The sequence below is a fragment of the Globicephala melas genome, chromosome 15 (genome assembly GCF_963455315.2).
Source record: "Globicephala melas chromosome 15, mGloMel1.2, whole genome shotgun sequence".
NCBI classification, from domain to species: Eukaryota; Metazoa; Chordata; class Mammalia; order Artiodactyla; family Delphinidae; genus Globicephala; species Globicephala melas.
The window spans coordinates 15,334,285-15,349,533 of NC_083328.1; the positions used below are offsets into that span (position 1 = coordinate 15,334,285).

The following is a 15,249-nucleotide window of genomic DNA, read 5'->3' on the forward strand; positions in this document are numbered from 1 at the left end:
TGGGCAAGTTTTCTAAACTCAGTCTGAGCTGGAAAAAAGGCAGGGGGGAAATTTTTGGGGTCAGGAAAGGCATGTTAAGGTTGACAGGCACTGGAGTCTGAGGTTTCAACTCATCGGCCCCAACCTTTGCCTTTCTCAAAATTATCAATGACCTCAGCCCTCTGGGTATAGGCAGGATGTAAACATGACCCAGCTAGACCACTGTCTCCCTAAAGACACCTACCAAAGCCCCACCTTCAGGAAAACTAATGGAGGGGGTCACCCTGAAATATAAAGAACTGCCTCTACCTTACTTTCCCAGCTAACCTTCCCCCCTTTACCATCTCCTCTCCTTCCCAAGTCTCTTTCCCTAAAATTTAGCATCCTCTTAAGGCCTAGGCAAACAACGTTTGGGATAGGAGTCTGTCCCCTTCAGAACAATGATTTCAGAACGAAATGCCAAGAAATGAAAATGAAGTGATCAGACAGGGACTCCATCCTGGGGTCAACCATTTCCTGAGAAACGAGAGCCACATCACCCATGCACTGGGCATGAAGTGAGCAAGGCCACGGAACACCTGCCATTAAGTAGGTGCTCAGTTACTCTCCTTCCTTCAAAACACCCAACTGGCTAATAACTATGTGCTCCAATCACGATCAAGCTTGAATACCACCCCCAAAGCAACCTAATTTGTTTGAGCCCCACTCAGAAAAGTGCCAGAAGAGCCAAGAGGCCTTAAAAAAAGAACAGAGCTACTATAATAAACTCACTAAAACCAGCATGTGAATAAACATGGTAAAAGAAAAACTTCCAATGGTTGGACAATTCTGGGCCAACACACCACATGTTTCTCATTTACCACTTTCATTCATCTAGTTTTTACCATAACAGAAAAGTTTAATCTCTACTTTCAAGGATACACTTGACCTTTTCTCCCTGAAACAAGTATCAAACACTTTATTCCAGTTCCTGCTAAGCGGGAACAAACAAATTATTCCAGTTCCCACAAGGCAGGTTGATCTGAAAGAGGAACACTCCCCACATTCTTGACCTGGACATCAACGCTCCAGGACAGTGAAGAGGGGGAAGAGGAAGAAAATTTAACTAAAATGATGGTTTTTAATGGGAACCAGAGATATGGTTACAATTACATAGTCCGACACAAAAAACCCGTGGGTGATCAGGAGTTGGAAGGTTACAAAATAATGAGGGTAACACTGGGTACAGGAGAAAGCCGCTCCAGAACTTCAGGAGCCAGGCTAATACGGCCTCTCCCTGCGGTCCTGTCTGTGCTCACCCCTGCAAGAAAGAGTATCCATTAGGTCTGAGTTACCAACCTCTCTACCCACCCCACCCCAGAAATCCTATCTGCCCCTGCTACCCAAGCCCAAGAACTAGCTCATATCTCCCTATAGGTATAGAGAGTACACGGGAGTCTACAGATTAGCTCCCCCAGATAATCTTCCTTCCCTCCTTCCCTACCCACTATGGTTACAGTCTCAGCTTTCCAACCTAGCCCTCAAAATGAAACCACTGTCCCAAAACCTTGCAATCCCATGACCTCTGTTCAACTGCTCTACTTTCATTTCAATTTAGAGTCTTACTTACCTGGAGTCCATCTTGCCAGGGCCAAAGCCACCTCTGTCCCCACCACCCCGGCCCCCTCGGAAGCCCCCACGGTCCCCGCCTCGGCCTCGGTAGCCGCCCCGATCATAGCCTCCTCTGCCACCACGACGATCGTCTCCATAGTTACCCCCTAGGAAAAAAGAAATATGATATATCCCCATATCACATCCCCCAAATTCCTCCTACCTTCCCTCTAGCCTCCTTTTGATCCCAACTCCTTATCACCAGCTCTGCCTCTTCCTTACCCATATGAGAGCCTCCTGGTCCCCCTCCTGGGCCATCTGGTTTAGGGGCCTTACACTGGTTGCATTCATTCCTCCAAGAGAAGTTCATGTTCTCACACGTACTGAGGAAAATAAGACAATTAGTCAGGGCCGGGGGGCGGTAAGACAAGACCTAGAATTACGAACACTCCAGTTACCTTACGGATACGTGAGGAAAATGAGGCCTCGGAAAAGCAAAAAGGCTTGTTTCTCAGGAGCGAGCCAGACAAAAACTGCAGGTTACTGAACCCAGTCCAATACCTTTCCCACTAGAGCTACCTCACCTAGGTGACTCCTGGCCAAGCCTGTCAAAGTGTACCTTTGACATCTATTAGTCGGAAAAACACAAGCTCTACCATAGTACCAAAGGGCACACGTGTAAGAGGGCTGAGAAAAGAATTAAAGTTGTTTCACTCACGGATTAGGACACTTCCAGTCCCCTGCTCGCTGCTGTCCTCCACCGCCACCGCCACCGCTGGGGAATCCTCCTCGGCCCCCACCACCACTGCCACCACCTCCATAGCCTCCACGGCCCATGGGTCCTAGTGTAGACAAAAGAATACGTCTGCTCCGCTTCCAAGTCTGGTTAACCTAACCTTCTCTCCTATGCAAACCCTTACCACCCTCTCTCCCTTCTCTCCCCATCACCTCTTACACCAGCAGAAGTAGATCCTCACCTCCTCGCCCTCGGCCTCCACGACCATTGCCACCACCCCGATTGAAGTCTGCTCGCCGAGTAGCAAATGAGACCTTGATAGGATTCCCAGAGAATTCTTTACCTAAAGAAATAAAGGAGGTATAAAGAGACTTTTTATTAAGACCTGTGGGTCTAAAAACACACTTGGTACAATCAAGAGAAGACTCTGCCTTCTTGTAAATGTTTACAATCTCATGAAACATAAGAAAAAATAAGACCACGCCAAAATAGGAGTGTTGGAAGACTCATAGAAATCCTCAAAACACAGGCCGTTTCCCAAAGCTAGTTACCCTGTCCCCCACCCCTGCCAGCCTCCGCATACATACCATCAAACCAATCAATAGCTGCTTTAGCAGAAGGTGGGTCATCAAATGACACTGTTGCCTCTCCCTTCAGTTTGCCTGTTTCCCTGTCTGTGTACAGATTAATCATGGGCTGTCCTGTTTTCTTATTTGTCTGAAAAAATCAACGTGAGATAACATCAGTCTTAAAGAAGACAGCACTATCACAACCATACCTTTCTATTTCACGTAACTTGAATTAAAGCCATCAACTATAACTTTCTCACTTCAATATTAAAAATGAAAGTAAAGATTATAGACTACAAATTCAAAAGTTTTAGACACTCCCTTTTTTATCAATTGTGCCTTTGTGTTAAAATGTGATTCCCTTTAAAAAATGGCAAAGGCTAATGTTCTTTCTTCAACAAATTAAGCAGGCAACCATTAAGACTTTTTTTTTTCCACTAAGGTATGAAATCCAAAAGCCTGCAGCACTGATAGAAAGCACCCACTCTGCTCCACAAGTACCTTAATGATACCAATCTGCTTGAAGTAATCAGCTACAGACTCAATTGTAACATTCTCGCCCAGGCCTTGCACGAAGATGGTGTTGTTGTCTGAATTATCCTGTTCTGCTTGTCAAACGCAGAAAGAAACATGAATTTGGAGAGGAAACAAGCAAAGGTAAAACAAGTCAGTGACTCTTAATAACCTAACTTTAATACTTGCTATTTCGCTTTCAAAGAAGAAAAATTCTAAAGCAAGCAATATACTTTGGTTTAGGTCAGACAAAAGAAATCCCCATCCCTTCTATTTTATTATCTGAGTACCAATATGCCAGCCACTTCACAAATTTAAATTTAGTTTTACAACTACCCTTTGAAACATGATGATACTCACTAAAGAAACCAGGGCTCAGGAGTTAACTGCCCAACCACACAATAAGTACACCAGTTGTCAACGTTAAGACCCCAAGTTAAGAAACCTATTTTACACTAAAATCCAGTATATAAACATAATTAAAACAAAAAATACACTAAGTGCTTCCCTTTCTGTGTCTTTTTCGTTCAATAATTTGGTTACGATCCCCATTTTTAAAAGCCACTGCTTTAACTGAACCAGCAGTTCAGGATTATGGTCCACACACAGATGCATCAGCATCTCCTGAAACTTGTTAGAAATGCAAATTCTCAGGCTCCTCCCAGACCTACTAAATTGCTGGGAGAGGAAATCACCACATCAGGTATTTCTGATACATGGCTCATTTATAAATCACTGTTAAGTATAGCTACACCTAAACTCCCTTCCCCACATTTTCCTTCTTCTCTACCCCTGTTCTTCACATCCCTTTAAGTTTCAAAGAACATCCAGGAAAAGTCCTGATACCACTTGAGCCATTCCTTCATGCCACCTCTGGACTTACCAGAGTCATGACGTGATCCTTGGTCCCGAGGGCCTTAAGTGACATGAAAAAAAAACAAAAAAACAAGGAAAGAGGAGCCGTTAGTCAACAGGCTGAGAAAGACAAGGAGAAAAATTCACACCAAATCCAAACTTTTGCAAAATATCAGGTAAGTGCTCACAGCCTCACTCCAAACCCTGTCCTGGGTTGCCTGCCCAGAGAAAAATCCTAGGCAGGTCTGGGGAAGACAGAGGCCCCTTTTCTTAAGACCTGTATGTAACCTGAGTCCCCACAGGGACAACGCCACACTTCAGAAAATGCTGCCTCCCCCAGCTCAGGCTGGGAAATGTCCTCAGCACAGACTGGGAGGGCCAGGAGGGAGACCCCTTGAAGTTAACCAACTCATAGCTTGGCCCTGTTCTCTCACCCCAGAGAGAAATGGGCTCACCACCAGCAATGTGATATGCATCCATACAGTTTCTCCAAACTTTAACACCAAAGACACTTATCCCTTGTAGAACAATTTTTAATTTCATCTTTAGAAACCATTCTTAAAACCATGTTTGTTTCCCCCAAAACCACATGAAAATAAAAATCATACATAACAGCTATTGTATTTTTTAAGCATGTCCCAGGGAACAGACCAGAAATCTTATTTCCATAATGCAGCCTCTCTTTTTTTTCCAGAGACCATCTTTGACCAAAGTTTATCTGAATTCATCATAAATATTGTACCCACACTCAATGACACCTAAATCATGAACCCAAGCCTTTGGCTTTAAATGTTGAGACAAATCAAGAAACCTTTTGTTAGTTAACCAAACCAGAAAAGTTCCGGCTTACTGGGAGACTTCTCAAATTTGCCATTTTTCCATGAATTCAGTTTTGTGCTGTTTAAGACCTGGTTATTTCCCATGAGCCACACATACTCCCAACCTTTCTTGGAAGTAGTCCACACCTTCCTTCCCAGAGCTAGTTTCTATTTGCCCATCTGAATTGAGTTTAAATGCGTGTATGTAGAATCGCATCGACACCATTCAGTATTTAATATATAAATATATACCAACTTCACCATCCTCAGGGCAGGGCAAAAGTTCACATCCCTCGTCCAGAATTAAAACATTTGGAGATTGTTACACACACACACACACACACACACACACACACACACACTAACCTCGGACACACTGATCAAAAGGGTCCTAAAGCCAAGTCGGCCCCACGTGTCCCAGCACACTCTCCAGCTTCTCATTACGGTGCTCACTAAGTGCCGGGTGTGGCAACACTCCTCTCAGAGGCCTACTTAAACACCTCTTATTTAACCTGGGTCAAACCGAATTGGTACCAGATGCCTGCTGAGTCTTACCCCTGCCTGCCTCCAGGTTAGCACACATCTGGCAGCAGGTGGCATTCTACCCCACCCCTTTCTGGAGGTGGTTCTGGACACTCCAAAACCTTTGACACTTAAAACACGTTAAGACATCTGCAAATGAACAATCAGACAAAGCATTGCTGGGAGTTGGGAATTTTGGAAACTCTGTTCACTTACCACCAAATTTATTGAAGCCACCACGGTCACTTCCGCTGGAGAAGACAAGTTAGAAGAAAGGACATGAAGCTTCCAACGGCTACAAAAGGGCGGTTTTTGATTTTGTTCAACATTCCCCAAACATGGGTAGGTGTTTTGGGAAAATGATAATACAAATGGCTACTAAAATACATTCCCCTTCCTGACCACCCCTTGTCTGACCTTTGAGCATGTCACACACACGTGTGCAATTTCTCAGACACAATTTTTAAGGATTTTGCTTTAAAAGGTTATATATCTATTTCCTCTGGAAAAAAAAAAAGACCCATTTTCCTTGGTCGTTCTTCCGACGTAGCAGATGTTTTTTCCTCTTGTCGCGAGTGGATGACAACCCAGTAGTTGGTTTAAAAACCCTACCCCCGATTTACCCAGAAGACATTTCACACCAGGCTGGGGTAGCCCTGAACACATTTTTGTGGTTTTTTGCTTTGAAAGCAGCAAGCAGACCCAACCCTGTTCCATAAAAAGTCAAAACCAAAGGCAATTTCCCCTTAAAGCGAGACAAACTTAGCTAAGCCCTACCCTAACTACTGAGCTGTTTTTGATCTCTCCCCACCCCCGGGGTCACCCCTTCTAACACTGTGAGAAGAGCGGAGTATTTTGCAATGTCACCTTTCATACCTGTGGCACATAAAATGCAGAGCAAGTTAACAGTCACATTAACAGTTGTTTTTCTTTTTAAAGTTTTGCATTAAACACACGCACACAACAGAGTTTTCCTTATTTTGTACGGTTTTTGAGATTGCCCCCACCCACCTCTGAATACTTACCATACACAAACTCTTTAAAAAACCTACTTTTTCCCAAAAAGGAATAACACACTGACATTCCTCCCCTCTCAAGGGAGACAGAGTAGGGTCCTTCAAATCATATTTACCAACAGATTTGACAAGTGCTTTAACATCAAATCTAAGGTTTTACTTCAACTTCAGCAGGAAGGGGAGGAAAGAAGGTCCAGTTGGACAAGTAACCAGAGGAAGGGGGACAGTGGAGCAAATAGGTGGGATACCACTGTCAAGCATACTGTATTTTGTCCAAAAGGTCTGCACACTTCAGATAGCCCCATGAACCAAGTCACACACAAAATCATTACTGTCAGTCAAATGAGTGCTCGTGGATTCAAATGACTACAGAATACAGAAAGAGAGAGTAGCCAATTCCTGGAAGCTCAAGTCAGGTTAACCATTTACAACTTCCTCAGAGGACACATGGGAATACAAGTAACAAGTAACAAGTTTCCCTATTACCAGGAGTGGGATCATCGGTTTCCCTTGCAGAGAAAGAAGCCTTTACTTCCATTTTTCTTGCCTAGGATATCAATGACTCCAATCCATATACACCCATGTTTCTTTTTCTTGAGAAATAAAAATGTCAGTACTCAAATCTCTATACAGAGGTGTGGGTAGAAGTTCAGGTTCCCAAGTTCTCACAAAAATAAAATGGGGATGAAGAAGAAACAGTCAATGCTCCTAAATCAAAGCCCCCACAAATCCCTAGAATAAGACTAACCATGCACTAAGGGACTAGGCTTCAAGGGAGATTCATGCAACCCTTCACACTGCTCAGTGATGTTACTCCCTGGCTCACAAGACACCTACCCCATGCCGCCTCTGCCTCCACGGCCGCCTCCACGACCTCTGGGTTCATAGCCACCACTGCTGCGGCTGTAACCACCGCCACCGCCCCGGCCACGGCCCCCACGGTCCTGCTGGCCTCCCCCGTAGCCGCCGCCACCACTCTGGTCCTGATTGCCATAACCGCCGCCACCACTACTACTCATGGAGGGCTGATCTTGGCCATAGTTACCTGTCAGGAAAGAAAGGATGCCTTTAAGAAACACAAAACAGACTGTGAGGTGGCATAAAGCAGTTCAACTGCACAGGTGATAAATGACAATAAAAAATAAAATGAAGCTAGGAAACAAAAGCGCAACATTTTTAAGAACCTTTTAGGGAACGGGTCGAGCGGGATACAATTCCTTACAAAAAGCAGGTATGAGACAAAGCTGAAGACATCTCACCTCCACCACCCCCTCCACCTCCACTGCTGCTGTTGTACTGGTTCTGCTGCCCATAGCCCTGAGGGGGATTATAGCTTTGCTGCTGTCCATAGCTTTGCTGCTGTCCACCATAGCCAGACTGCTGGCCATAGCCCCCACTCTGGGGCTGCCCATAGCTGCTGCTCTGAGAACTGCTACCGTAACTAGGGAAAAGGAAAAAACAGAATCATAATGCCAGCATGTCCAAAACCTTCTTTCACTTTCAGTACACCCCATTCTCTGTACCCAACAGAGGCCACCCCCGTTAGTCCTCATGCTCACTCATGCACCCCTAATCTTTCAGTCCTCTCCCCTCTCCCCAGAACTCCTTACCTTCCCGAGGCGCTGCTAGGAGTTGGCTGCTGGCCATAGCCAGGGTATGAGGACTGCTGCCCGTAAGACGACTGAGAACTTTGGCTACCGCCATAGCCACCAGTTGAGCCATATCCCTGGGGAGTTGACTGTGTGCCATAGCCTGCTAGAAGAAAAAGGAAGTCACAAAAACTATGATGAAAGAGAAAAGGCAGGGAATGGGTTGAAGAAAACATTATATACCACCTAATGCTTCCCATACTTGAAAACTCAACCTCTTAGAAGATGCTTGGAAATCTTGCAACTCACAGTCAGAGATTACCCTTCTTTTACCTTAAAGCTTAATATTCCAACTTCTACCAACTTCAGAGTTCCAATCTCATCCCACCCACACCAAAGCCAGCCTCCAGGACCATCACTAATCACAGCCCAAGAGATCCCTATTAATTAACAGCATTTTAACCTGCCCATTACGTGTGCAGTACCAATAAGACAACCCCATATTATTTACACTTCAGGACCTCAGGGCAAATTCCACCTCCTGGTGTATCATGTGATATACAGCAGTCGGACTTCAAACATCTTCAAGGAAGCCATTTTCTCCCTTTAAGTATCTAAAAGTTTTCTCCCTTTAGGCAATACTCCCCCATACACACACCCCGCCCTCCCATTTCACTTTCACTCTTAGGGGAAATGGGGAAAAGTGCAACATAAATAGAAAAGTAAAAAGTCAAAGAAAATAACAGGAAACAATTACAAACCAATTAAGTATTTTTGTTTGAAAGGACTCAAACGCTTAAGTGCTTTAAGGGTCATAGACTGGTTGAAGCAAACACTTCAGCACTGCTTAGGTTTTAAAAAAAGCAACATTCAGAAACAGCAGGAAGAGGTGGGGTGACCCACTAAAAGAGACTCACTGTTCTGGGTCTGTCCGTAAGAACTACCATAGCTGCTCTGGCCATAGCCTGAAGCATCTGCTGACTGGCCGTAGCCACTGTAACTCTGCTGTCCATAGGGCTGATTGCTCTGCTGGGAATAGCCCTGCCCAGGCTGGGTCGGGTAGGCCCCATAACTGGAGAAAAAGACAAACCGTGCTCTCAGACAAAAACACCTTAGCCACCCTCGCCCTTTACAAACTCTGGAAGCCCAGAAATGACACTCACCTTTGGGTTGCTTGTTGAGTATAGTCTGAAAAACAAAAACACAATTATATTACCTTCAACCATCCCTAAGAGTAGACTAGGGCGAAAAGTCTTAACTCAAGCTAGCTTTGGGGCCCCCAGAGAGGAAAGTCAACGAGGCATAAATTCCCACATGAAACCCTAGTTGAGAGGAGCAATCTGGCAGACCGTAGTCAAGTTTTCTTACAATAAAGAAAAGCAAAGAAACAGCGAATTTCTACAGAGACCAAGAAGCCTTAAGTACTGGAAAAAGCAAGAGCCTTGGTGAACAGCTCCAATTTTCTGCAACTTCAATCGATGTCAGGAACTGCACAAATTTACACACATTTCCTTCTCACACCTGCTCGAAGACAAAGATATCACCGAAAGTCAAGCTAAAGTCACACAGCTGCTTCAGCAGAACAGGTTTTAATTCAAGCCAGAGGCAGAACTGTTCGGAACGTAGCCTCCACTTTCTCAATCCGAAAAACAAGAATGTCTCCAAAGAGGCCGCTCTTCACCCTTTGCCCAATCTTGGAGACTGGAAACGGAAGCTTTTAATGCAAAGCTAGCTAACCAAGAGAAGAGCGCTCTTTGATCCCAAACAACAGAGATCACCATCAAGAGCGGTCGCCTCGGGAGGCAAGTCGACTGGTACTCAAGTCCCCAGCCCTGTGGCTCCCCACGAGTGCGTTTTCTTATCTCCTCCTTGCCTGCCTCGGGACTGTGGGGAGACTCGGCGAACCGAAGAAAGAGAAAGCGCTTTTAAAACGCCACATGTTAGACGCACTGGCCAGATCCACTCGTCTCGCCGGTACAGAAAACGAGGCGCTTCCTCCCGCAGAAAAGAGCAAAAGGACGGGGAGAAGGTGGGGCCTCTGGCGGCCGTTCCTTTCAGTAACCACCTCCGAGAGAGGAAATTTAGGCGGGAAAAGCCTCGGGCCGGGTCCCCAAGTCCGTTGGACCACCCCCAGCCGTTAAGCGGGCCCAAGCCTCCGCCCCCGCCCGCGTGGCAAGCGAGGCGGGAACGAGGCGGTCCCGCCCCTTCCCGAGGGACCCCGGGGGCGAGGCCCAAACCGGACGCGCGCCGCGGAGCCTCCAGCGAAGGGTCTCGCGACAAAAAGCAGGGCCGACACGAGGCGGGAGGGGGGGTTCGCGCCGCCAGAAAGGGGGGAGGGGCCAGCAGAGCGCGTGCGCGCTCCGAATGCCCGGATGCAGCACTGCGACAAAGCGGGCCCGAGCGCGAGGCTCGGAATGAGAAGGAGAAAAGGCTACAGGGACCGGGCATTTCCATCCATGCCTCACGTTTCCAATCTCCAAGAAGTGTCCCTCCCAACCCTCACCTCAAGGAAAGGGGCTGCGAAGGGAAGACCTCCCGCCCCGCGCCAGGCGCCAGAGGAGCGAAACAAGATGGCGACATCGGCCTCCCCCTTCCACCCCTCTCCGCTGCTTCCCGCCAGTGCTGCGAGAAGACCCTACACGCGATCGCCGCTCAGGTCCCACCGAAAAACAAAAGCCCGACTGGAAGGTAACAAGGCCCGGGGCCGGCGCGCCACCGCCGCCTCGCGCCCTTACATACCGTTTGAGGCCATGTCCGCGCACGCGCGCACAGGCCGACAATCAGCAAGATTCCAATACCACAGCACCGACGCCTCGAGGACTGAACAGCCCCGCCTCCTGCGTCGAGGTTTATGTACGCCTCCCCGCCTACGCATGCCGGGGGAACGCACCAACTGCGGAAAGGAAAGGGGGAATCGTGGCCGACTCCTGCAACTCTTCAGGGAGTATAGAGGACCCTAGCAAGCAGAAAGGAAGCGTATTAACTAAGAACCTTGCAAATAATACATATAATCCTCTGTTTTTCTGACAAAGAAGTTATATTTGCTTTTCAGGACTAAGCCCACGTTTCACCCTCACCCCTATGATGGCATAATGGTACAGCCCTATTACCCTCTGGGGGCGGGGCGAGGGGCCCAGGGCGGTTGCGGGCGGAACTGTAGTCAAAGCCGGGAGCCGAGGGGCGGGAACCGAAATTCCTCAGGCTGGCCCCTTTCACTGGGCCTCACTTTCGCTCAGGATGGAGAGCTCCTGCGCTCCATTCCCCTTACACTGCATCAAATGCATCCTCCCTCCGGCGCCAGCCTCCCTCTCTGGCTCTAGTGTTCCTCCACCGACAACACACACCGACCCTCTCCCTGCGTCTAGGTATTCACTCATCGTCTTTCAGGCTTGCGTCTGCTGAAGTCCTTACCAGGGTTTGTAGATTGTGGCACTTGCCATGAAAGAAAGCATGGACCCTTGGGTCCCAGTCTGGTCAAGCACTGATCGCCCACCCACACCCTCACGGCTTGGCCCGCGAGTAGCTTGGCTTGAGTAGCTCTTGGACTGGAAAGCCCAAACCCTCCGGATCTCAAAGAGCACTGAGATTAGATCAGGGATTTCCCAGCCTTTTTACTGATAAAGGGCTACTCTTTATTCTCCTGAAACCCTACCGAGGAACCAATGTGGAGATCCAATAATAACTGATATTTGTATAGAGCTGAAGTGATTTCAAATTGCACAATTAATTGCTTTCCCATTACAGTCTTATGAAGAAGGTAAAGCTATCTCCATTTTACAGGTAAGAAAAATGAGACTCAGGCTGAGTGCAATCCATGATTATAGAACACCTAAGGGTCAGGGGTCCTGATTTGAATCCAGGTCTGTGTGGCTGCAAAACACTCCTTATGCTGGTTATGCGAACACTTTGAAGTGTTCTGAAGCCTTTTCACTCCCTATAAGAGCAAGGACAAAAAGTGAAATTCAAATTAACTTGCAACTTGCACTCTAATCAGCCTTGCCTAGAGAAGGAAATTTGAAAGTATCGAATAAAACAAGACAAAGGAGGTTATTCCTGGTACATGTGCCATGCGGATTTTCCTTCCCAGCTTACCTGTGATGTGGGTTCCAGAACTTCCTTTGTAGGTTAGACACGTTTTCCTAGAGAAATAATTGTGGGCTATGCCCACAAACTTCTACTAAATTCCTGACTTAGGCCCTAATGGCCCTTGAACACCCTGTCACCCACCCCACCCCCACTGGGAGGGCATTGTGACACTTGAGTGAGGGCAAACAGAGGGAAGTCCACCCCTCATTCATTCATTGATTCTACAAATATTTATTAAGTACCTACAGTGTTCCAGGGACTGTCCAGGGTACTGAGGATGCATTAGTGTACAAAATAGATGAAGCAATTTAATAACAAAGCTAACATATAATAATAATAATATTTATATATAACATATTTATAATAACATAACACTTTGATAAGGCTTACTAAGTTTCAGGCAGTGTTCTGAGTGCTGTAAGTATAGCTTGTTTAATCTTATTCTTCACAATAAAATGTTGACATGAGGATTACCTTTTACAGATGAACAAAAAGGCATGGAAAGGTAAAAAGCTGTGCCCAGGGCTACACAGAAAGTGGCAAAGCCAGGTTCCCAACGCAGGCAGCCTGGCTCAGAGTTCCGGCTCTTAACCCCCGTGCTTCAGCAAACGTCGCTTGAGCACTGCATAATATGTACCAAGCCTGGGGCAGACCTAGAGAGAAGAGGATAAAAAAATCCAGTCCCTGAGCCACAAGACCTTATAGCCAGTGGGCAAGATGTGGGTGAGACCCACAAACCCCACAAACCCCAAAGTGTATTTGAATCAAATGTGGTAAGTGCTGTAACATGGAATCAAGGACTGTGGAAACTCTTCTGGGAGAGCAAGTCATCCATCAGGTAGACAACCGCAGAAGAGGAAAAAGAGGTGGTGACATTGAAGCCAGGCCTTACAGGATAAGTAGGAGTTCACCAAGCAGCAGAGGATATGGTGTAACAGGCAGATGGAATGGCAAAGTCAAAGGCGTGGGTGGGGAAGGGCACTCATACAGCAGCATGGCAGGGAGTAACAGGCTCAGACTGTGACTTGTGAAAGGCATCCTCAAGTGACTGTTTCTCCAGGCTTATCTCTCTCAGTGAACCTCTCCTGACTCACGAAACACGGGGGCCTCTCACTCCTTAAAAGTCTCCTTACTTGGCATCCCTGCTCCGGGCCCTCCCCCCTTTCCCACTGTCCATTTAGCTCCTTCCCTGCATTCTCCTCCTCTGCTCGCCCTGCAGATAGCAGTGCTCTCCAGAGTTCTGTCTTCAGCCTCCTTTGCTTCTTCCTCGAGACTCAAAAGCCCCAACTGCAGCCTGGTGTGAAATGCAGCCCACAGACAGGTTGTCTGTAGCCTACATGTTGGTTTTAATTTTTTTAACCATTTGCCAACACTAAAAATAGAGAAAAACCCAAACTTCTGGCTTTTCTTGAAAACTGGAGGCTCTGGCCATCCAGGGCCCACTTTCCCGCAGGGCAAGGGTCAGCTGGGACAAGAAGCTGCTGAGGCATGTGCTTGCAACCGACCAGAGTCTCCATTACTTCCTAGTATTCCTGACATGGAAGCCAGAGTCAATTGCCATTTATATCAGGTGTTTAACGTAGTTGTTCTTAGAGTGGAATTAAAAGCAAGGGAAAATATTTCTTCCCTTCAAACGTAAGAAACCAAAGCAGGTCCTGGTTTTCAGGCCTCTACCTGGCCCTTGGAGGCAATTGAGTTTGTGATTAGTTCCAGATGAGAGCTTCTTAACCTCTTTTTGTGCCAGAGTCTAGTGAATTCTGTGGATCCCTTCTTAGAATATTTTTAAATGCATAAAACAAACATTGTAAGAATACAAAGGAAACCAATTAAATGAAAATAGAGTTATCAAAATATTTCTTAAAAACATCTTCATGATCAAATATACAGACCTGATAGCATTAAATCTGAATTTTGAAGTAGAACGGAATGTAAAAAGTGTTTTAAGTTACCTGCAACAGCTGCAATGTGATATGAAAATTTCTGAGATTTCTGTTGGTGTCAAAGACCCAGACACTGCTGTGGTTTGTTGCCTATAGACAGCCGATTGAGAAAAATGCTAAGTGTCAATTGGAGGTTAGTAAAAATTTAAATGTACTCTTTTCTGTCCAAATCTGTGACCCCCCCGATGCTATTCTCAGACCCCTAGCAAAGACTCCAAGTTAAAAATTGGCTCTGGAGAATCTCATCCACATCATGCCTTCAGCTCCCCGATGTGTAGGTCCAGCCATGATGCTCCTGAGTTCCACGCCTGTCTCTTGATCACCTCCAGCCCAATTTTGTCCAGCAGATGCATCACGCAGGATTGGAGGCAGCAGTCATTTGTGGTACATTCAGCTGTTCTGGCCAGCATAGCAGCCCAAGCCTTTGGTCCTTCAGGGGTAGCTCTTGTGCAGGTTATAACATCCTTAGTATCACTAATGTCAATGGCATGAGGCAACAGCCCTGGAATTTCCACTAGAAATTTTCTGTGGTGTTGTTGGAACCTCAGCCTGGTATCTATTACCGGCTGGGAAGCATCCAAACTTGACTCTTAACCTCCTCAAAAACTTAGTCACCACCTTATAATCCCTTTCTGCTTAAACTAAAATAGATTATATCATCTGCAACTGAGAACTCCAATTTATACCATTGTCAATGCAGCACTGTCTATATATCAAAATATTAGAAACCACCTAAGTGCCTATCAATAGGGGATCTGGTTAACTGAGTTATTATACAGCAAAATTTCTTGGTCTCGGCACTATTGGCATTTTAGGCCAGATAATTCTTTGCTGTGGGGGACTGTTCTGTGTATTATAGGATATTTAGCAGCATTCCTGGCCTCTACCCATATTGGATGTTTGTAACCACCCCCAGTTGTAATAACCAAAGTTGTCTCCTGGCTGGAGGGGGAGGGGGTACAGAGTCACCCAAGATTGAGAACCACTGTGATACAGCTATACCATGAGATTAAGAAAATTAGATAGATCTAAGTGT

At 46.3% G+C, this 15,249-nt stretch overlaps 1 protein-coding gene across 2 annotated transcripts; it reads right to left on the reverse strand.

Moving 5' to 3' along the window:
• Positions 1-1,079: 1,079 nt before the first annotated feature.
• On the reverse strand, positions 1,080-10,954 carry FUS (FUS RNA binding protein). Of its 2 annotated transcripts, none has more exons than XM_030871835.2 (15): positions 10,927-10,954; positions 9,351-9,375; positions 9,105-9,259; positions 8,209-8,350; positions 7,858-8,039; positions 7,436-7,643; positions 5,799-5,833; positions 4,271-4,303; positions 3,376-3,479; positions 2,893-3,022; positions 2,547-2,648; positions 2,288-2,411; positions 1,852-1,952; positions 1,589-1,736; positions 1,080-1,279 (listed from the first exon to the last, which is right to left on the reverse strand). In XM_030871835.2, exons 1-15 carry the CDS (start codon positions 10,937-10,939, stop codon positions 1,240-1,242), a joined length of 1,542 nt encoding a protein of 513 aa, XP_030727695.1. In that variant the 5' UTR covers positions 10,940-10,954; the 3' UTR covers positions 1,080-1,239. The 2 variants fall into 2 exon arrangements, with proteins under 2 accessions (XP_030727695.1, XP_030727694.1); XM_030871834.2 differs by having other exon boundaries at positions 8,209-8,353.
• Positions 10,955-15,249: the final 4,295 nt, after the last annotated feature.

Bases quoted from the DNA above. Each gene is read 5' to 3' on its own strand.
- FUS (XM_030871834.2), bottom strand. The intron at 2,412-2,546 runs GTGAGGATCTAC...TGTCTACACTAG, and splicing joins TGGAGGCCGAGGGCGAGGAG to GACCCATGGGCCGTGGAGGC. The intron at 1,953-2,287 runs GTGAGTGAAACA...TATTTTCCTCAG, and splicing joins GACTGGAAGTGTCCTAATCC to TACGTGTGAGAACATGAACT.